We start from the raw sequence: 22,417 nt of genomic DNA on the forward strand, positions 1-22,417 counted from the left end.
GTGTGACGTTAGCCTCCTCAACAAAAAAAAATGTTTGCAGAATAAGTAGCTAGCTAGCGACTCTTTCAACCCTTTCAGTTCTATCATCCCTTTGAAGAGACATGAAAACTATTTCCCTTCCCTTAAAGCTGCAGGTCTGTGTTTTAAACCGGAACATGTCATTCTCCTTGTTTGATGTATAGTTTGCTTGTAAATTTCAATTTGGAGAGACATTAAACATCTGGAGGCGTTTTTTTTCTTTCTGTCAAACTGCTTCTTGTCATGAATTGAGGTTAGTTGACTGCTGTTTACTTTTGACAAAAGACAAATATGTCTTTCACTCGCCTACAACAAAATCGCAGTTTTTTTTTTTACAGTTTTGTGACTTAGGCTATGTCAATTTCTGGGGTTATTGTGTATCTCTAAAATCCCAACAGGTAGTGAGCGGGTTGGCATAGCAACCAACCCTCCCGCCCCCCTGCACCCCGAGTCTGATTTGCAACTGCCTCACAATAGAGGAGTGTCTTTCTTTTGGGGGCAATCACCCCCCCCCCCCCATACTCCTCTCCTCATACGCACCCCGCCTCTGTGCCTTTTCTTCCGAGCGACTGTAATCTGCCCCAGTGGGAGAGAGAAAGAGAGAGAGGATGAGGATAATAAACGAGGCAGTGAGGAGGCGGGACTGTCACGAGTGTTTATGTGTGATCTGTATGGAACATCCAGACAAGGAGTGGTCACGTGAGCTGAAGTGACAAACACAACCTCAAAGAGTTTTGATTTTTCTGGAGGAGAGCCGAATTGAGGATTTGGAATTTTGGGAATACGTCCAGAATCCAGCAGGGTCAGTTTTTGGAAGTCATGGGGGGCTCCCTCAGCCAGCACGGAAAGGCTTCACCACCTCGCAAGAAGAACAGCATGTAAGAGCCTCCATTATTTCGTTGTGTGAGCTTGATGAGGATGCGCAGGAAGAGCTGAGTCATGGGAGGATGCAATTGATACAGCGGGAGCGGCAGATGTCCGATGACTGTTTTGAGTTCGTCACTTAGGCATGAGCAAAGGAACCAAAGTCACATTCGGCCTGACTGTCACGCTCTCCGCATTAAAACACCTTCGGATTCCTTCTCTTTTCGAGTTTGTGCAAAAAAAAAAAAACTGCTGGCACTGGGGATGAAATATGCAGCTGACTTTTAATCATACATGTTGGGTTTATTTCTGTGTGAACGCATGATTGATTCTGTTTTATATGTTGTCATGTGGTTATAAAAGCACCAATCCACTGTACTCGCTATTTGTTTTAATCCTTCATAATGGACAGTGAGTACTTTCGCTTTGTCCCAACAGCCCATTCTCGCAGCGCTTCTTCCCAGGAGTGCTTTTAAGTGTAAAACCCGCACGTTCACTCTTCTGTGACATGTATTAATGTATATCTTACGGCATTATGTAACATACTATTTGGTCAGTGGGTTCAGTCATGAAGAAGCAGGCGTGTTTTTATATATATAACGCAGAATAACTTGTATTTCAAAGGGAACTGACCTAGATGTAATTTATTTCAGCAGCGTGGGTAACTATGGTGTGACCTAAAAACGTACATTATGAATGCAGGAGAACAAACACGATGGTTGAATTATGCATATTTACAAGAAGTTTGCAGAGGTGGAAATGAAACACACTAATGTATACTTATGGCGCAGCGTTCTTCGACAATGTTCTGATTAAGATGTTGATTTCTCAGTGTTGTCAAATATTCAGCAAAATCTCGAATAGAAATGAATTTCCTGAGCTAAATGTAGAAGCCTAATAGGACTCCACGACAGGAAGTGTGTTGCCTGACTGCTTTGTGCATGGAAGTGTACGCAAAGCACATGCAGGGTTGGGAATTGTGTCCTCTGCTCACCCTGTTGTAGTCAAAAACAAAAGCTCAGTTAGTACCTTTCTGTACTGGACCCCTCCTTCTCTTTGGTGGTCAAATGTCATCGTTTTTACATCACTTCCTCTCAAGTAGCTTTGAGGTACAGTATACAGTGAATCTGAACTAGAAAAAAGATGTATATTTTTATAGGGAATAGTTGTGTGGGACCTTTTTCCCTAGCTAGTTATTTGAACTGTCATGGCAAATTTCTTGTTTACCCTCACACATCTGACAAAATGTAGGCTAATCATTCAAATAAGGTTAATGTTTGCGTCTTATTATTGCCATCTCTTCGTCTCCACCCTTTCCACCTTCTTCAGAATTTATTTTTATTGTATTCTGAATATTTACCTTCATGTTGATACAAGTACAGTAGTTAAAATGTAAGGCCACTAGATGGCAGCATACTGCAATGCTTGATAGTCAATACAACAATCCACTCTCCGTTGCGCTTGACTTCACTAGAGTCGGTCAAGCATATTTCGAAAACACACAATGTGTTTTATTATTCTGATCAGTGCTGACTTTGAGAAATCAGAAAAAAAATAACATGGTTCCACATTCTTACTGATACCGTTATCCTGTAACCAGGGCCTGAGCTACGTACTCTTGAGGCACGCACGCACGCGCATCTCTGCAGTGACTAGCCCGTCCGTCAGTGCTGCTTTAATAGCTCAGAATAAGCACACATGGTGCTTTCAGTCACGGTGGAATGGATGATTAAGGATGGGCATTCTTGCTGGATTATGTGGTACACGTGACCGCGTGGGTCTCATATTTATTGTATAGTACACAGTTTTTCTGTTACGGAATATAGAGTACGATTGATTGTGGGAGTTTTTCCCCTTCTGTGAGGTATTTGTGGTGTTATGGTATTACATAAGAGCTGCTTTGTTGCCTCCCAACATTTATTGCAGTTTTTAGCTTGGAATAAAGCAGAACAAACCATTATGATTGCCGTGCGTGTGTAAATTGTTAGGTTTGTGTGCCCATAGGTATGGTTATACGAGCAAAGCACATTCACACTGGTCCGTTTTGTCAGCATGTCCACTTCAAGACAGACAGGTTTGTCTTCTCAGCTGTCATGGCTGACATAAAGAAAAACAAAGAGAAATGCGACAATGTCAGGAATGTGTGTTCTGTATTTGCCTCACTTTCGGTATGGGGAATAATCCCAGCTTGTGCAATTACATTCTATCACAAACTGATGTCGACCAGTCTGACGACGCGTTATTTATGAGCATGTTGGCACACAAATATATGTGCGCTAACCTACCTCATCTTCCTAATTTTGAATACGTCTCATATTTACTTATGCTGTTAACAGCGAAGAAATCTTTGTTCCTGTTCACACTGTAAACATTTTGAGCCTCCCTCTTGTTAGTAAGTTATTTATTTTTCTAAGAGCGTGTTTCATCTGCCCCAGTTTCTGTGAGTGTGCGTGTCCGCGTGATGCAAACACGCAAAACTGCCCAGCCACTTACATAAGTGAGCTATGATCAGTATGACTGAGCAGGCAGGAAAGATTTTGTCAATGTGACGCACTATTATTGTTGAATGTTGGTTTGCTTTATTGACATTGACATGCTTGCTATCTGCCCTAGATGTAGACAATAGACCCTCTGTGGCCGTTTTCCGCACATCAGTGGAGAACTAAAGGACTTCGTTAGCCGTTCACAGACCAGACAGCAGACAGACCATACTTGGAAAATTTAGAAGAGTATGGAACATGCAAATAATAATCATAAAGCAAATGTTTTAATTGTTTTACTTTTGAATTGTAATGAAACAATATGAACATTGGCCATGTGAAGTTATGACATGCTGGATGATATTGTTCCAATCCATTCCTGTAGGTGGTGGTGCTGCACACGCAACATTTTTTTTAACCACACATCCATTTTAAGTACCGCCTCGATTTTACATCCAGTTAGGCTGTCCTTTAAATTGAAATTATTTTTTCCATGGCTTAACAAACACTCAATACGGTAAAAAAAGAAAAAAGGCGGCCAATTTTGGAACCAACAGACTTTGACTACACTGGACACTATTTTCTGTCCACTAAAATCCGGAGTCCACTGGTTCCATGTCTGTTAAATGAAAGTTCCACTGCACGGGTGCCCAACCAGTCGATCGCGATTGACCGGTATCCCATGGATTTTGGTGTCGTTTTTAACCCCAAAGCAAGTGGACTGTAATGGTCAATAGTAATAAATTCCACAATGCACCCCCATTACACCAAAATAATTGCACATATCCACTCCTTTCCTGCTGGGGCGACTGTGGGTTTCACTACCCTGACAACCGGGGCTTTAGCTCAGGGATTGAACGAGCCAAGGCAAGCCAGTGATTGTCTTCTACTTGCGGCAGGGGGGTCAAGTGTCACACTTGGTGATTTTTCACAGCGCCATGGTTGGGAAACGCAGCCCTATAGCTGCCATGAGCACCATACGGATGACATCACGGAAATGTTATTGGATGTTTTGTCAGGTTGGCGATGCCATGACATCACGGTGACATCGTTGCTTTTCTGATTATGATTTCACCTTTGATTAGCCTGTTGAAAAAGCCAACATTTTTCTATTTTAAAGCATTCACAGCTATATTACATAACTCTTTTCATCCGATGAAAGGCGTTGGTGAGATTTTCTCCCAAGCGGCCACACAACACCGTATTATATCCTGTTTTCACTTGTGGCTCGATAAATAAAAACAGAACTTCTCTCACTGGAGCTCGAGAGTGCAGTGGATTTCTATCGGATTAAAGATGTAGGCGCCCACAAAGGCACACAAGAGCGTTTGTCTCATAAACATAGATTTTACGCTCTTTTCCATCCTGTTTGGTCATCTGCCCCAGAGTAACCCGAGTCGGTCGTCTCATGGCCTCATAAAACAGGAAGCTTTGCCTCTTGTCCTTCACAAGGAGGGGAGGAGGCACCACGAGGAAGGGAGAGGCTGACTCCTGAGGAAGTCATGCAAATATGAGGGAGCAGCAGAGCAAGCCGCGTCTGTTTGACCAGCTGATCATTCCTTTAGAGGAGGGAAGTCAGGGAGGGGAGGAGTGATCACTGATGCTCCACTAATCTGCATCACAGAGCAAAAAGCGGACGGCCGAAACAGCAGCTGCAGTGGGGGAAGGAGGACACCCTTTCCCTGCACAGGATGGGAAGACGGGAGAGGAATTGAGACCTTTGGAGGGGCGAAAGCATCAACGACACTTTATTTTTAGAGGAAGACTAATAACCAAACGAGAAGGAAGAGGAACCTCAGAGGCAGTCGCAGCAGCAGATTGTTTTGTTTTGTTTTTTTTTTTCTTTTAAACTCGCAACCGTGTGCAGCGATGTCCTGGTTGTCTCCGGTGCAGTGGGCCAAATGGACATGGTCAGCGGTGACGGGGGGCTCAGGAGATGACGGGCACAATGATGACAAGTAAGAGACTCGTACATGCAGTTGGGATGACACCAAGTTAAAAATAGAGGCAGGTGGACTACAGGTCCGCCTGCTTGGGAAGGACGTCTCATTTGGACTTTGTGTTAACGTGATGCCTTAGTCTGCTTGACAGGTGGATTCACACACAAAAGCACACACGCGGATGCTGACGGTTAAAAGCAGATTATTTGCAATCCAAGGTTTTACTTTAGAATCATGATTGTCTTCATTTGTAAATTGCTGTTTTATCACACTCAACTTTACGTGTGGTAACTCATTTTAAGTTAAAGTGGATGTGACAGTCTCTGTTATTAAGTGCATAAAGGGAGAGCTGTGCAGCCTCTCTTTGATTGCAGAAAGTTGGGGGATGGTTAAGGGGGAACCGCAGTTTCCAATCCTTTAGTATTTTTTTCCCCTCATCCACTTCTAGTTTCTAAGTAACCATCCAAGATCGTGGGGCCATCACTGGGATAGGCTCCAATTTGTGTGTGTGTGTGTTTAAGAGAGAGGGGTGGGGGACAGGGGTGTGTGAGTGTGTGAGAGAGCAAGAGAGAGAAAAAGTGTTTGTGTATATTGGATGTGAGGCTGGTGTATGTATATTAAAGTTAGCTGTCGAAGGTGCAATTTGTATCAGGAGTGTGGTTGAGTTTGGCTGTGGCAGCTCTGTTTCGAGAACTGTTTTTCATTAGTGTGTGGGTGTTTTGATGTATTTTCATGCGTGGGCACACTTGCGTTTTCCCACATCAACTCTCAACTCTTTCACTCCCTTCCTTTCTACACCCACCACAGTTGAGGCAGCCAAAAGACGGAAAGTGTGTGTGTGTGCATATCCTTATTGAGGGGTAAAGGATGCAGGTGGTCTGCCTGGACCCTTGGCTCTATCCTCCCCACCACTCCCTCTGACTTCCCTTGAAATGAAATCGACTTATTTTGAAGTCCCCTTACTATTGTTTTGTTTTTTGTCACTCCAAGAAAACATTGAAAGCCACACCCCAACACTCTCTTAATCAAGAAAGTGTACTTAATGTATTTTTCTGCTATTACCTTGAGATTTTTGTTGCGTTTTTTTTGGAGGACAGGGGGGCGGAGTTTTGTTGAGTTACAAAAAGGTCAGCAGAAGGAAAGATACTAGCATCAGAAACTCAGGTTCTACATTTACTGTATGTTCCTTACATCTTAAGAATGCTTCAGAGGTGACCTTCCCGGCCTGCTTGATACATGTGTAACCATTTTTGGTGGCAAGAAATAATGTCAGAATGTCATTATCTATGGTCTACGGCTTCTGCACAGTTCTGTTATGAATGAGCGATTTGTTCCTGTCTATATCACACGACCAACATGCCACAGCAAATAAAAGGTCATTTCTCTTTATAGTTCAGACTCTGAAGGGACCTACGAGACCCCAGAGGCAGAGTCTCCAGGTGTTGTGAAATTGCTGAGTCAGCTGGACAACTCCACGCATACAGGTACAGTATGTCGAGAAACGACAACAACCAACAACCAAACATTTACACTCACAGTGACACCGCTTTGCCGTCACGGCTTCCCTCAGAGATTCCGTTATGACGGTGAAAACAAACAATTAGTTACCAATAATTGTCTTACATGATAAACAACATACGGGTGGATTACTAGTTTTGAAATTAGAGTCAACGATTGTTCAAGTTACTGTAAAAGGTGTAGCAAAAAAATCTTGCAAAACCTCAACGTTATTTTTGAATACTCATGTCAAGGGTCACGGAAGGTGACCCACTTGTTGTGCTTTTGCGGGCCGCATAAAATGATGTGGTGGGACGGATCTCTCCCCCGTGCCTCGAGTTTAATACCTGTTATTGAGAATCTTAAGTGAAGCCAGCATGCATGTTTTTGGAACGTGGGTGGAAGCTAAAGTACCGGATAGAAGGACCTGAGCTGAGATTCGAATGCAAAAATCACTTGGCTGTGTGGCACACATGCTAACCACGATTTCACTTTGACGCCATAATTGTTAGCTTACTTATCCATAGACTGTATATTTTTGTTCCTAGAATGTTCGGCGCTGAATACGTCATCAGTGCATTTTAAATATCAGTGTAACAGCTTTACAGATGCCATGTCAGATCTGCGGTTCGTTTTGAGGTGGTACAAGTCCTAGTAAACACTTTCATGAAGGGATAAAATTAGGCATCGATTCAACATATGCTAATAAAGTCCCCGCCGAATGATTCGGACATGGCGCCGACCTGAGCATTGGCCATTATTTGAATTGACACAGTATCTTTGATTAGGAAGCTGTACCTAATGAGGTGTGTATGACGAGTGTTCGTATTGAACTCTCTTCAGTGTAAAAAGACTATGCCACTATTGGAAGACTAGAATGACAAAGGAAATACTGTTTGGATAAATTATAGTCGGCTTTTGAATATATTTTTAGAAATTGGCCACACTTTTCAGATCATAAAATCAATCTGTCACGTCTGACCGAACAGCCTGCCTTTCTGTCAAATGCAGTTCAAAATGAACTACACTGATGCACAAGGTTGTCTTTATTACGAAATACGTGCGTACTATAATTATTACTCTGATGCCTCCGAGGGTACATGTGATTATTTTTATTGATATGGAAACATTCTGTTCTTATTTCGCACTGCCTTGTTTTCTTGTCTCCTTCTTCAATTAGCTCAGAAAAGGCAATAAAAGCCTGTTGTTGACGTTGCTCGGCCACATGCTGCCGTGAACTCTGTCTGACTAGGTGGGGCTCCTCACAACAGCTGTTCCCTCTCAAAAGGGCGCGAGTGCCTGAGAGAGCGCCGATTTTGGGCTGCACATAAAGTCGCGCATTAAGGAACCTTCTACTGTGAGATGCTGAATGTTACTCAGGATGAGTGTGACAGAGTTCTTATATTCTCATCGTGTATACTCTTCACGTTCTGTCTGAGTGTGAAGGGGAGCATTTTTACCATAGTTTCTGTGCTCCGCAAATGAGAAGTATGACTCAAGTGAGGTCGGTCTGCTGTGGTCGTTAGCTTGCCGTTAACAGGATGTGAGGGTTATATGCGAGGAAGCCTGCAGTCATTTTAAGTGTTCTAACAGGAGAAGGGAGCGTCACCACTTATGGGTCAAATGCCAGGATGACAAATATAAGCATTATATAACCAAGGACAAGTGGACAATTCTGTGTTTTGCACATCAATGACCATAATGTTTGGAACATCTGCTCAAATCCTATTCAAAAGCTTTTCAAAAATAATAATGCTCAGGTTTTCAGCATTATTGATTGAGAGTCAGAGAAGTAGTAATAAAACATAATGTTGTAAATATCTGCGACTGTGATGCAGTGCAGCGATGAAGTGGACAGCGGGTGTTCAACATGTTACGTAAGAACTGTTTTTCTCTCTTTGCTGTAGACCAAGATGTCGATGAGAATTCCAGCCTGGATGAGTTTGACGCCCTCAACAACCTGACTGGCTCATCCCCCAACAACAACAGCCTTGGCCTGAACCAGAACCTCAATCTGACTTTAACACCCTGGATCTCATGCCACCCAGACACCGCATCACCTGCGCAACGACCTCCATCTCTACCGGTCCACTCCCCGCTGAACACACCGGATCCTTCGGAGGTGGATGATGAGGCGCCCGTGATCTCTAACCAGAGCCCCGACTCAAACCTGGCTCCCAGCCATGACCTCTGCGTGCATCACGACTTGCTCAATGGCAATGTGAACTTCGATTGTGCAAAATCCGCCTGCTACCAGGAGGGAAGCATTATTACGTGAGTAAAATAGAAATGTTCCCATTGTCCCAACTTCCAGTTACTGTCGAGTCCTCCCGCTAGACTGTGACATTTTCGAGCTGAACAAACACAGCTTTGTCTCTAATGGCTGAAGGGAACACGCAAGAATGCACGTTATTGTGTGCAGTGAACCTGAGCTCATCAAAGTGTGTGTTTGCTTTTTGTGTACCTCTGAACGCGTGTCAGTTCCAGCAGCTCATGCACCTGCACTATCAAACAAAAATTAGAACAACATCCACCAAGCCATACAGCCATCCATCCACTCCGAGTTTGGACACCCATGAACTAGAGCAGGGGTCGGCAACCCAAAATATTGAAAGAGCCAGATAGGACCGAAAAAACAAAAAACAAATGTCTGGAGCCGCAACAAATTAAAAGCCTTAGAAAGAAGGCAACACACGCTATATTAGCTACCTTGGCTACAAATACACAATGAGCCTTCAAGAATAACTTTCGTAGCTGATGTGTACCTTTTTAAAATGCTTCTCTCGGTCCTTCAGATTGTCATTCTTTGCCAGTTCCCTCGGTGAATTGGACATGAAACGCCGTTTCTGTTTACAACAGCCACCTGCCAGGCATCCCGCCCTGCTAATAGAAACGCGTGTCGCAGGCTATGACGCAAATCTGCGTTGACAGAAATGTTGAAATGTAATATTTATTCGACACAATTTTACAGCATCGGAAAATGTTAAGGGTTGTCCTCCTACAGAAACCATATTCAAATAAAGAATAGATATTTCGCTCCCCCATCTTTTTCCATTTTCAAACATTTTTTAAAAGCTCCAGGGAGCCACTAGGGGGTGCTAAAGAGCCACATGCGGCTCCGGATCCGCGGGTTGCCGACCCCCGAACTACAGGGAATAAAACTGCACCTTCCACGTGCCTTACGTCAAGAGTGCTGACATGTATATTGTAATTAGAAGATAACATTTAAATTTTCCATCCATCCATTTTCCAAACCGCTTATCCATAACTGGGAAACTAAAAACTGGAAAAGGTCATTTCTCAGGGTGACGTGCACATGAGAGATACTCAGGTGGGCAATTAACATGTGCAGGTGTTTGTAATTGGATGAGTGGATGTTCTCTTTTACTTGTTGTTGACTCCAGATGACAGCGTGACAAATTAAGTGTCTCTTGGTCTCGACTTTATTACCAGCATCTCCAGATCGCATTTTGTTTAGTTCCTCTTTTTTTATATGACTCATGGCTTGATCATCACATCTGATCATGCAGAGTGAGGAATTCCCACCGGCAGGCCCTGTTCCATAGTAATTTGTATATTTATTTGGGGGCGTGGAGAGAGAGGCTGGTACGTGTGGTCAATTTAACACTGATTGACAATTATGAGAGGAATGTGCTTGATTTCCTGCATACGCACAGATTCAAAAAATTTTGAAAGATTTTTTTTTGGTGCGCAATCTTGATATATGTAGAGTATATATAGGCCCCGTTTATAAACGCCCCTTGTGTCCATCCCAACTTTATTTGGGCAAACGGCAAACTCCACCCTTGACTGGTTGTCAATCAATCAGCATTATTGAGAGAGATGATCCACACTCAGTCATACCATCACTGAATGTATGCTGCCCACATGCAAGTCAGGCAAGTAAACTGTCAGTGCTGTCAGTGACTACTATAATAGAGTACCGGTAGTTATAATTTGAAAATATTCTGCTTTCATGATGGCAGGGAAATTTAAAAACCTGTCACTGCAATGCATTACATTTATAAAGTACAGCCAGAGCAACAAAACAATTATATCTACATGGAGATTGGGCGATATCTATGTGAAAGCAGAGATTTTGATTGTGTGAGTGTAGGTAATTAAGTGCCCTGCACGTTTATCGAGTGGTAAGGGGCAACTGCTTATTTGGTGTGGCAAAATTCTTCACAATGCTCCAAATGCCTTCCCGCAGGATTGAATCGATTTCAAAAGACTAAAGATGATTATAACAAGTGACCCATTAAATGTTTTATAAAATATTATAATTGAGAGGGCTTTGTACTCATTGTAAATACTTTCGATTTATATGTTAATCCTATGGTGGCGTTTCAGTGACCTTAACACGTCTTTCGTGCTTGGCTGTTAACGTGTGGAAATGTAAATTTTCTTCCTCTTGTGGTTTGATTGTGTTGTGCCCCCTTTAAACAAACGAAATTGCCCCCCCCCCCCCCATCAGACAAATCACTATTTGAAGTGGTGTCACAATTCTACGTGATTGAATGTTCGCGAAAGGCACGAATAGGATAGAAAAGTCAAGTTCACATTTACGCTACACAATCTCACCACAAGAGGGAGCCACTCAACAGGTTGAGTCAATTTAATCTAAATTTATTTATAGAGCATTTTTAAAAACACATAAAGGTTCCGAATATTATCGTTCCTGGCGTTTAGAAAGTCATCTCTAAACTCGGGTAACATATTTCTCAAATGTTGCAATTAATATTTGTCCCATAATATTAAAATATCTACAGTAGTTGTGAAGCTCCAGCATGCCCGCGACCACAGTGAGGATAAGCATTTCAGAAAATGGATGGATAGTTTTATATTGCTGGCAATGGGAATCTTGCTGGCCTAAAATTCACAAATGAAAATTTCTTATATCTTGAAGAGATTAAGAATGTTCACTTTGATGTGTTCACACATTTTTCTTTTGTTTCTCCATTTAGTAAACGCATATTTATAATGGCTTAGCATTCCATCTAACGATCAGGGTTTTTTCACTCAAGCACAGAGTATCTGAGAAATTCCCATTTCCTGTCATCTTTTATGTCCAAGGTAATGTTCTTTTTTTCAAATTCACTTTGCTTTTGTCGATGTTAATGTTCAGCAACTCGAGTAAAGTAAAGCCGGAGCAGCCGATGCAGAAGGACCTTGGTGGGCAGGTGAGGATGGCTGTGCTTCGTAGCAACATCACAAGGTTGTATTGTTTTTGTATTACTGATCGTGTTTGGTCTTGATAAAGGATGATCGTGGTGACCATGCTACTGATGAGGAAAAGTTGGCCAGCAGCACATGTGTCATAGACAAGGACCAAAGCGGTGAGCAAATAAATCAATTCATTATCACTTAACAGCATTCATTTGTTCTTCCATTTTCAGTTTCTTTTGGCAAAATGACCATTTGTCCAAATACTTTTGTCTGGTAAATAACTCCCATTATTCCTCCCGTTGCAGTCGGCTGTTGTGCTCGGATCAGATCGCTTTTAAAGTTTAGTCGAAATGCTTCAGCTCCCCTACATGTCCCGGGTGCAAACAATCTGTCGATCATTCCAGTGAGAAGGTCATTAGTCCTTACTGTTACACATACAGCCAACATAAATGATTAACAGGAGCTGCTTCGTTGTGCTGCAGGAATACACTGTGAGTCATGTGCGCCGTGACTGTGCCGTGCAGTCCGCGCTTATCTGCTTGAGAAGACAAACAAGACGTCTCTTGCCGTGTAAACATACTTTCTCAGAAGATAACATAGAAAAAGAACCCTTTGTTTGGACTTGTAAAAAAAACACCACTTTTCAAGAAACCTGAATACACAGTACATTACATAAGATCTGCATACATCTTTTAAACCCATTACCGTATTTTTCGGAATATAATTCTCTTCAGCGCGTAAGTGATATTTTTTGGGGGAAATACATTTTTCAAAAACAGACCAAGGATAGTAGAGCTTGGACCTGCACCGAAAATCCACGTTACCCAATCGTGGGTGTACAGTATTTGGAAATATGCTACGAGCACACACCGCTTCACTCTGACCGTTTGGAACCTCAGAGTGTTGTTCAAATGTGCCATTCAGTTATGCAGAGTGACCCCAAAAAGGAGTGCCAGAGCCCAGTGCCCCAGGCGACGGGAACAGTTCAAGCACAATCTGCTAATTTGTTTGGAACATAGGCTGTATTCAAAAATTAATGGGAGGGGAGTGCACTCTTCATCTCCGAACACAAACAATCTGAGTGATATTAGGGAGACGGTGTCAATTTTCAATTGGACCCGGTGTTGACAGCAGTGAACAAGTTCCAGTTGGGTTTGAAACTTCACTTCTAACTATGGAAACATTTTTCTTTTTAATTTAATATGGCATGCTATAACTCGAGTCCCTCCACCCGTTGAATGGAAAAAGAGGACTTGCCCGAAAAACAAAGGTCAGGGAAATGCTGTCCACAGCTTATAATAGATCCACCTTCATTGCTATTTTATTCAAGGATATATGACTGCAAAGCTCTAGTGTTTGTACCTAATGTGAAATGATCTCTTTCAGCCCAAATTTGCCACGCGTCTTCCACACCAGAAGAACCAGACAGCTGCACACCGGTGAGAACTGCGCCTATTGGATTTATTTGATTGATTTTCTGAATTCATGAAAAAGTCGCATCACGTTTGCACGGAAGATAATCTTGGTGGTCTCAAATACAAATAGTGAAGCGATAGCTACAATACACTACATGGCCGCACTTCCACTTGTTACCACAGGATAATGACCTATGTGTCTCATGGTAGGAAATCTGAGTTCCTCTGATCAGGTGACAAATGGATTATGATTATCACTTGGGTGATTAGAAAGGGCCTTTTTTTAATCCCAAGCAAGGGCAGAGGCTCCAAGGTGGGGGGAGGGGAGGGGGGGCAAGGGCTGAGAGGTGAGCAAGGTGTTTAGGGTAGAAAGGTTTGAAAGTTTGGTTTACAGTAAATATTTCTTCAAGGAATTAAAGTCCTTTTTTGTTGTCTGATTTAGCCAAACAGTGGATCTTGAAACCGGTGTACTTTCTCTGTTCATGATACGAAATGAGGTCCCACACTATGTTTAGATACCGTTCGTGCGCATATGCTGAATTAAGCAACCGTTTGGTTTTCCCTCTTCCCCCAGCACAATGAAGACCCGAGTACGTGGAAGAACAAATCAGGAGGAAGTAGCGTGCAGAAAACGGGAAACGAGGTGCTGAACTCCATCTGCATCAGCGAGGAGGAGAAAAAGGCTGTTCTAACCCTGATCAGAGAGGAGGTAGCTTTTATCAGCTTGTGTGCATGTTCTGTTTCCGATCACACCCAATGAGTTTTTTTTTTTGAAGATTATTACTAAAGAGGCGGAAGTGAACGACTGGAAGAGGAAGTATGAAAACAGCAGACAGGAAGTCAATGAGATGAGGTGTGGAAGACCGACGCAGACACACACAGACCGAACGGCAATCAAAATGTTTTGTGCTTTTACAGAAAAATTGTTGCAGAGTATGAGAAGACAATTGCTCAGATGATTGGTGAGTTAGTCCAAACAATTTAGACAAGAAAGCATTCAAAAGTAAAACTGGAACAAAGCATTGCATTTTCCGATTTGCCTGCAGGAATAATGTGCTTCCTTGTTCATTGGTTCCTATTAACATTTTCTCGAATCATTGATTTTGATCATTCCTTCCCTCAGAGGATGAGCAGAGAAACAGCCTGAGCTCCCAGAAGGCTCTGCATGCTGTAACCATGGAGAAAGAGGCGGCGTTGACAGACCTCAACTCAACAGAACGCTCGTTGTCTGATATTTTTCGGCGCTATGAGAACATGAAGAGCACCCTTGAAGGCTTTAAGAAAGTAAATTGTCATTTTTGTCCATTTTCATACCTCGCACCCAGCAGGTCTGTCACACATAAGATATCATTTGACTGTAGTTGATTTTGCAACGAGGTGACGGTGTGACACTGTGGTTCCCAGAGAGTAGTTTAGGGAGCAGTAGGATTTCAATTCCGTGCTCAGGGAGGCCAGTAGTGAGAACCTGGTCTGGTCGAAGCACAGATGGAGTCCTCCCTGTTATAATCAGTGGTCATGTAAGAGGTCAAAACACAAAGGAAAGTCAAAGTAGTCTTGACACAACCCGAGAGTTTAAAATACAATCTCAGCTTCACCCCCAGCTCCTGTTTGAAATGACCTCGGTGTGACATGGCTTTTGAAATGCATCGATTTGTTTGCCTCCCGTCCATGATTCTAAACAAAAGAGGGCTATGGTGACCCGAAGGGGTCAAAACCAGCCTGAGTCAAAAGATTTGTGCCAGAAGCTGGCAGTCCATTTGGCAAACAGGCAGAGCCATTTTTCTTCCTGTCACGCCACAAATGTGTTTCCCAGGATTTTGGTTTCTCAACATGGAGCAATGAATCATTTCTTCCTTAAAGCGAAAAAGTTTAAAAAAAAAAAAACCAACATGCACTACTCGGGTTTCTTGGAGCAGAGGGCTCTGGTGCTCCACACAGTACGAGATGGGGAAAAATGCACGGAGTCAAATAATTCTGCAATTGTCATGGGTCCTTCCTCTACAGAATGAAGAGGTGCTGAAAAAATGTGCTCAGGAGTATCTGGCCAGAGTCAAGCAGGAGGAGCAGAGGTACCAGACACTTAAAGTCCACGCAGAGGAGAAGCTGGACAAGTAAGACCTGCCTGAAACAAAATGTGCCCTTAACAAGTGAGATGTTGCTGCGGAAAAATGAATAACCGCCCCCCCCCCTGCACGGTCTGACCCCCCTCTTAGGGCCAATGAAGAGATCGCACAGGTTCGCGCTAAGGCAGGCTCGGAAAGCTTGGCGCTGACTGCCAGCCTGAGGAAGGAGCAAATGAAGAACGAATCTCTGGAACAAGCCCTGCAGCAGAAGGCAAGCTGGCCCGAGCCGATAATGCCTCACTTTTTGCTTGTCCAATGAGCACGTTGTCATTCCGTCGGCTTTGTGCAACAGAATCAAGAGATTGAGGAGCTCACAAAGATCTGCGATGAGCTCATTGCCAAAATGGGAACAATCGACTGAGACAAGCATCCTGTGGTTCGGTCATGACAACTGTGCATGCCTCCAGCCAACGAGATGTCCAAGCTCCTCCCACCCCATGCCAGCCTGCCCCCGCAGCTGCCTCCACACAGGTGTCTCTGACGGCTTCCTGTTTCTGAGCTCATGCTGCGAGGAACTTATTTTTTTTTTTCACATGTAGTTGTCCATTTTGATTGCATTTTGTGGACTCCTCGTGTTTTTTGGGGCTATTCCTGCCAGTGGACAACAACAATGACGCTCTTGTGGTTCAATTTGAAATCCCCAACAGCTTAAGGGCGTAAATGTCATGCAACTCCTACTGCAGGGTGATAATGTATTGAAGGCAGGCTGTGCTGTTGTCACTTTTGACTTGGAGCGTGCTTAGAGAAACGCGGACAAAGGTTGTTTTATGTTAAAGCAACAATCTGAATAATTTATTCTTCTGAACGGCTCTTGGCATCAAATGGTTAGGAAGGCTGCACAATGACGAGGGAGATTGGCTCAAGGTGGATTATGGTTCAGGTGGACAATAGCATCTGAATGGCTTTGGACTGCTTTCCACCGCTTCAAATCTTCTACAACTTCACTACAGCACTGAGATTGCACGGCATTTGATTAGAAAAATAAAAATGCAGACGATCAATAATTTCCCTGTGGATTTTGTTTTGTTTTTTTTTAATTACCAGTGCCATTTTCTTTTCCTGTCACTGTAGCATTGGCTAGATTGGAACTCGAGAGCGAGACCCAACATGGCTCGGCACTACATTTACACCATCATCGATGACTAGCTCCTGCGTGTATCTTAATATCATTGAAATGAAGACAAACGATTTATCAAGCAATGTTTATAGGAATAACTACAATAGAGCGCAGACCTTTAACAAAAGGTCAGTTGATGCTGAAATTGCAAATATGAAATTCCTGTAACTCTTGTCGGGGGCATAGTACCACTGCCAATTGTTTTTTTTTAATTACGGTTCCATTACATTCTTACACGGTTTACTTCTTGGTTAGTGCAAACTGACATTGATCAGTCCACTATTAATCGTATTACCGGTCTCTTCTGTATGCTTTCACTTTCATGTTTTCAGCTGCACTTACAACCATGTGTATTGGTTTATGCCACTCTTTTCTGGTCACACTTTGTTAGCTTGTTGTTTTTTGTTTTTTTGGTTTAAATGTGAATGCAAATGATCCCTAAAAAACACCGAACATGAAATGAGATTATTTGTTTAAATAAAAAGATTAACCAGAACTTGATGTGAGCTTTGTAAAGTCCTAGCGCAAACCTACAAATGTACCACATTGATTTCCAAAGTCACTTTGTTTTATTGCATTACTGCATCTCAATTTTGTGTTGAGCTGCATACAATAAGCGGCTAGTAAAATGCACTATTATAGTGAAATCACCTTTTCTATTCTATTTCCCCCCCCCTCCCCCCCCCAAAAAAATCCATCAGGGAACTTGAAAATTGCAAACAAAATTTTTTTTGTTTGTTTTGATATAGGTGACCTGAGTGACACAAGCATCATAGTGACAGCTGTTTGCATTTCCAGTATGTACAATACGTCTCACCTTGGACCATCCCCAGTGATGTTAAAATCGCGATCCAACACCTCCATACACATGCCATCTGACGGCTTGAATTATTTAGAACGTTCACGTTTTAAAACTCACTCGGTCCACGAAAAGAAAAACTGTTAAAGAGGTTGCTGTAAATCCATTAGTGCAAGGTTCTTGCTGTGCAGCATAAATTGAGATTAGAGAGATTAGACTTTAATGCTTCCTAATGTCTGAAGCGTCCAACTCGGGCATACCCCTTCCCATCTCTGTCACTGTCTCTTCTCAACCGCTTGGACCCATTGTGTGCTACCATGAAGGCTCCTTTTGTCCTGCTGCTGGTCCTCTCTCTGGCTGGCCACAGTAAGTTTGGAATAACAATGTGGAAGTGGTGCCTCGCTATGGCGCGGTTCACCTTTGGCAGACTCGCTATATGGTCGATTTTATTTTCAAATGCAATCCTGCATGCTGCTTGCATTGTGTACTAATTGACTTCCTGTAGTTTTTATAGTGTAGTTCTGCATGCTGGTTTTTTATTTTTTTACAGCTGCATTGTGTCCTAATTGACTTCCTGTGATTTTTTTTACAGTGTAGTTCTGCATGCTGTTTTATTTTTGCAGTGTACCACCCCACTCCCTTTGCATTGAATTCTGCATCCTGATGGGCTAAAATAAATTTGAATCCATCTGCTCCATGACACCCGTACAGCACAGAATTTGTCAATTTGACCCACATAACAGGAAGATTAAAACAGTTTTTGACCTTTGTTCCATGATAAAATAAGTACCACAACAATAATACTGTATATTGTTTTTTGCAAAGGTTTGAACTTTGAGCGTGTTTAAACACGAGACAAGGTTAATGGTGAGGTTTGCAAAAGTTTCCTACTTCACAGATTTCACCTATCGTGAAATAGTTTTGGCACTATAAACGAGGGGATACTGCAGTGGAAAGCAAGTGAGTGTATACCATTTGGATCAAAAATGTTTAATTGCAAGTTTAGCTCAGGACATTTGAATAAAATTCAGTTGGTCAAAAGTGAGAACAACTCTCATATGACATCTTTTCATCGAACAGAACTAAAAACAATATGAAATATTGTGTAGAAACCTGTGCTCCAACACCTCTTTATTGTTGGATGCCCAATAAATGCTCGATAGGGTTTAAATCTGGAGACAAGCTTGGTCAGTCCACCACCTTTGGCAAAGCAATGGCCATCTGGGAGGTGTGTTTTCAAAATGCTTTTCATGCCGGAATACTGCCCTGCTGCCTATATTCCAAAACAAATGGATCATGCATGTCAATAAGTCAGAGTATTGGTTGGTATTGATTGTTCGGAACTGCTGTCGGCAGCATTTTATGCAAAACCATGACACTCCCACCAACATGCTTGACCGTGCAGCAACCTTACCTGGTTGCTGCATGTGAACCAAAGTTTATCTTGGTCTCATCAGACCACAGAACATGGGTCCAGTAATCCATGCAGGTCGTCGAATTGTATACAGTAAACTCTTTTTTGTGCCTCACTATTAGAAGAGGCTTCTTTCTGTGAAAGCCATGCAGACAGACTTGAAGCACTGTGTGGCATGGTCAGATCTTCTCAGGGCCATTGCCATCTTGATGGAGAACAACAGTTATTACTTTTCATATCCGCGACTTAATTGACATATGTTGGAGAAATTTGCGCACTTTGTAAAGCCAAATTCAGATGCCATATTTGTTGTATGTCTTTGGCGTATCGGCTCAAACCAAAATACCCTCCTCAAGTTACCTTGCAAATCAATGCTGCTGGAGTGTGGTGCTCATGGGCAAAATTTTCATTGTGAAGTTCTGAGAATTGTTTCTATGAGGAAGTTATAAGAAAAATGCCTGTAAGGCTGAGTCAGTTTTGATCGTTTTGTTCAACGGTTGTATTTCCCCAGAGAACGATTGTATTCAGCGATAAAAGAAAGTTATTAGAACCGTCTTTAAACCTAAAAATACTTTCAATTTTACGATTTGATAGTAATTTCAAGATTTTACTAAAGTACATATATGTTACGGGCGTTGTAGAAAATAGAGAAAATGTGATTAATTATTATTGATGGAAAATTTTGCAATTGATAATTTTTTAAGATAAGATATCCTTTATTTATCCCACGCTGGGGAAAATTTACAGCCTCCAGCAGCAAGAATGTGGGTAGAAAGAAGAAAGAAGAAAAAACAAACAAACACTGTTCAATTAAGTGCAATATAAATACAAAATGGATAAATCGCAGTGCTATTTACAATTGTTTTTCACGTCACACGCATCACATCATTTAATTATAATTATTATTATTGTTGTTATTTTTATTCAGCAGCCTGACAGCAGTCGGTAGGAAATCACTGCTATCACTAGGCAGCAGTGTGTGTGTGTGTGTGTGTGTGTGTGTGTGTGTGTGTGTGTGTGTGTGTGTGTGTGTGTGTGTGTGTGTGTGTGTGTGTGTGCGCAGTTAGCCTGCAAACATACACTGGCCACTTCAGCAGGTACAAATGCAATGTCTAATGATATCTAATCAAATGTCAGGTCATGTTGGCTTTAGAAATATGACAATGCTCAATGTTCAGTGATTGCAGTTGGCTGCCGTCTAAGAAGAAATACCATACCGGATGTCATTCGTTTGTGCACGTGTACCTAATGAAGTGTCCGGTGAGTGTACATGCTTAGTTTCAAATCAGCTGTTCTCCCCTGTTCTGTCTGCCAAGGCGGTGCCCTCAAATGCCACACATGCGCAGCATCCAGCGAGGATGACTGCAACAAACAAGGCTCCGCCTCCTGCCCGCAGTACGCTGATGCCTGCGCCACCATCACTGGACCCCGTCAGTAAATCCAACAAACATCCACATGCGCATACACATGAAAATGCCAGGCTGAGTTTGGGAGTTACATCGTGTATTTAGTATTTCGTGGCATTTCTCATGGCTGTGCTACGTTCTGTCGAGGGATTGCTCCAAGATTTTTTTTTTCTCTCCTGGGGTTAAAGGCGGGGTTTGACTGATACATATGAGGGTCTGACTAAAGAATGTATTCCTATATTTTAGAATATTGAATAAACTGCTGGTTGGTCTTAACTGGGGCCGCACAGATTTCTGATGAGGTCATTTACTAAATATTCAGAGTAGTGACTATAAATTCTGAGAGTTTAGGATGCAACGATTTCCCAACCGTTCCAGTGTCCCAGACAGTGTCCTCCTTTGGAGGATCTTGAACTTTGGACTTTATGTGACTTTTCTTTCAGACACCGTACTCAAGTCGTGCACCTACAAGGCTTTCTGTGACAAAGCTCACGGTAGCAACTCCGGTGCCAAGATGGAATGTTGTTATGGCGACAACTGTAACGGCCCGCACAGGAGCCACAGCCAGGGAAACCAGCACCGCAGCGGCACGGCAGCTCTGTCCAGCAACCCCGTCCTGCTGCTCAGTGCCGTGCTCTTGCGTTTATCCTTCAGCCACATGTAAACACTCCCAACAACACTGTTTATTGTATTCGCCTATGGTGATTCTATTTTATCACACGATTCAACCACCGCTCCCACTCGCTCTTTCTGCAGTGCCCCCACTGAGATTTTTACAACCTCTTGAATGTTAGGATGAGTTCCTGCGTTCTTGTGGTTATGGCAATTTGAAGAGTGTGAGCTATAAAAAAAAGTGATGTTTAATGGCAGTCTTTCAAGCCCAGTTAGTTCATTGTCGCCTCAACATGTTGGTTCTCATCCACATTTGGTGGGTTCTTTTCTTTCTAAAACCCGGACCTTTATTTTCAACACAGACTGCAATTATATTTGATAGTGGTCATAATCTGCATATGCATAACATGAACAATGTGTCATTTTTAAATGCTGCAATATTTTTTCATCCGATAATATTTACTAGATCTCATTAAATAGTTTAAAAAAAACTTAATATGAAAGTCAAACATTGGCTATGTTCACACTGCAGAGCTTGATGCCTAATTTGAGTTTTTTTTTAAATCCAATCTTTTTGTTTATAGCTAGTGCTAATTTTCAACACCAGTCCCCAGTTGGACTCTTTCACATTTGACACAGTATAATGTCAAATAGAAATCGGAGAATGAGGCCGTATCACACAATTCAACAATCAATAACCAATATGGGTCCAACATGGTGCCCGTGCGCCCCAGTTAGCACCCCGTGGACCACATGAGTAGCCAAGCGGGCCTGTTATAAAATTAGCTCGCAAGTGATAAGACATTGTGGATCCTAGGAAAGTTGTAGAAGTGATCATTTGAATATGGAAACACTTGCAGATATTTATAGAAATAAAGTGATAAATAAAAATCTGATACTACCTTGTTAAATCGTTGATATTGTCAGAAAGGGGGAGTTCCATTTAATATGTTCTTAAGCACCGGTTAAGCACCATATTCAAATCTCATTCGATAAAACCGTTTTTTCTTGTGCTTGGTATGTTTTTAAATGTTTGTGTCTTTTATCCCTCATCATTATAGAATATGCACTTGACTACTGTTTGAGCCTCTGTGCATGTCCATCACTTATTTTTAGTGGTATGTATATTATAATAAGCATGAGCGTGAGGAATGGGTGCCCCCCCCCCCCCCCAAATTGCTGTAATACTGTGCTTAGTGCTTTAATTGTTTTTATTTGTTTCATGTCAGCTTGTGTAAATAAAAGTTACAGTGACGGCCATACTTTTCTACACATTTCACTACTGGTACATAATCCACTAGGTTGTCTTGAAGTGACAGGATATGAAATGAGCAGGGTGGATCTGAGGCCCCAATCAGGTCATATGATGTGCTACCACTTCCTCTTAACAGGCAGTCACAGCTCTTCGCTCAGCAAAAGATGAGCATGATGGAAGACAGCAGGCAAGTATGAAGTGAGGAGCACGTAGCCTTTATGGGGTGTCTCCAAATGCTCAAAGACGTAATTAAAGACAAGAGGCATCCATGTAGTCTTTGTGTTTAATATGACTCAAGCTTTCATCAC

General features: G+C 42.3%; 1 protein-coding gene across 3 annotated transcripts; it reads left to right on the forward strand.

Moving 5' to 3' along the window:
• Window positions 1–644: 644 nt before the first annotated feature.
• LOC127602045 (transforming acidic coiled-coil-containing protein 1-like) lies at window positions 645–22,116 on the forward strand. 3 transcript variants are annotated; one of them, XM_052067871.1, is made up of 15 exons: window positions 645–896; window positions 6,695–6,786; window positions 8,707–9,073; window positions 11,928–11,982; window positions 12,063–12,138; window positions 13,355–13,407; window positions 13,958–14,092; window positions 14,160–14,236; window positions 14,302–14,345; window positions 14,507–14,667; window positions 15,388–15,494; window positions 15,597–15,717; window positions 15,799–17,788; window positions 20,153–20,266; window positions 20,686–22,116. In XM_052067871.1, exons 1-13 carry the CDS (start codon window positions 838–840, stop codon window positions 15,865–15,867), a joined length of 1,416 nt encoding a protein of 471 aa, XP_051923831.1. In that variant the 5' UTR covers window positions 645–837; the 3' UTR covers window positions 15,868–17,788; window positions 20,153–20,266; window positions 20,686–22,116. The 3 variants fall into 3 exon arrangements, with proteins under 3 accessions (XP_051923831.1, XP_051923830.1, XP_051923829.1); XM_052067870.1 differs by lacking the exon at window positions 645–896 and adding an exon at window positions 4,800–5,320 and having other exon boundaries at window positions 20,126–20,266; XM_052067869.1 differs by lacking the exon at window positions 645–896 and adding an exon at window positions 4,800–5,320.
• The last annotated feature ends 301 nt before the right edge of the window (window positions 22,117–22,417 follow it).

This window comes from Hippocampus zosterae, chromosome 6 (assembly GCF_025434085.1).
Source record: "Hippocampus zosterae strain Florida chromosome 6, ASM2543408v3, whole genome shotgun sequence".
NCBI lineage: Eukaryota > Metazoa > Chordata > Actinopteri > Syngnathiformes > Syngnathidae > Hippocampus > Hippocampus zosterae.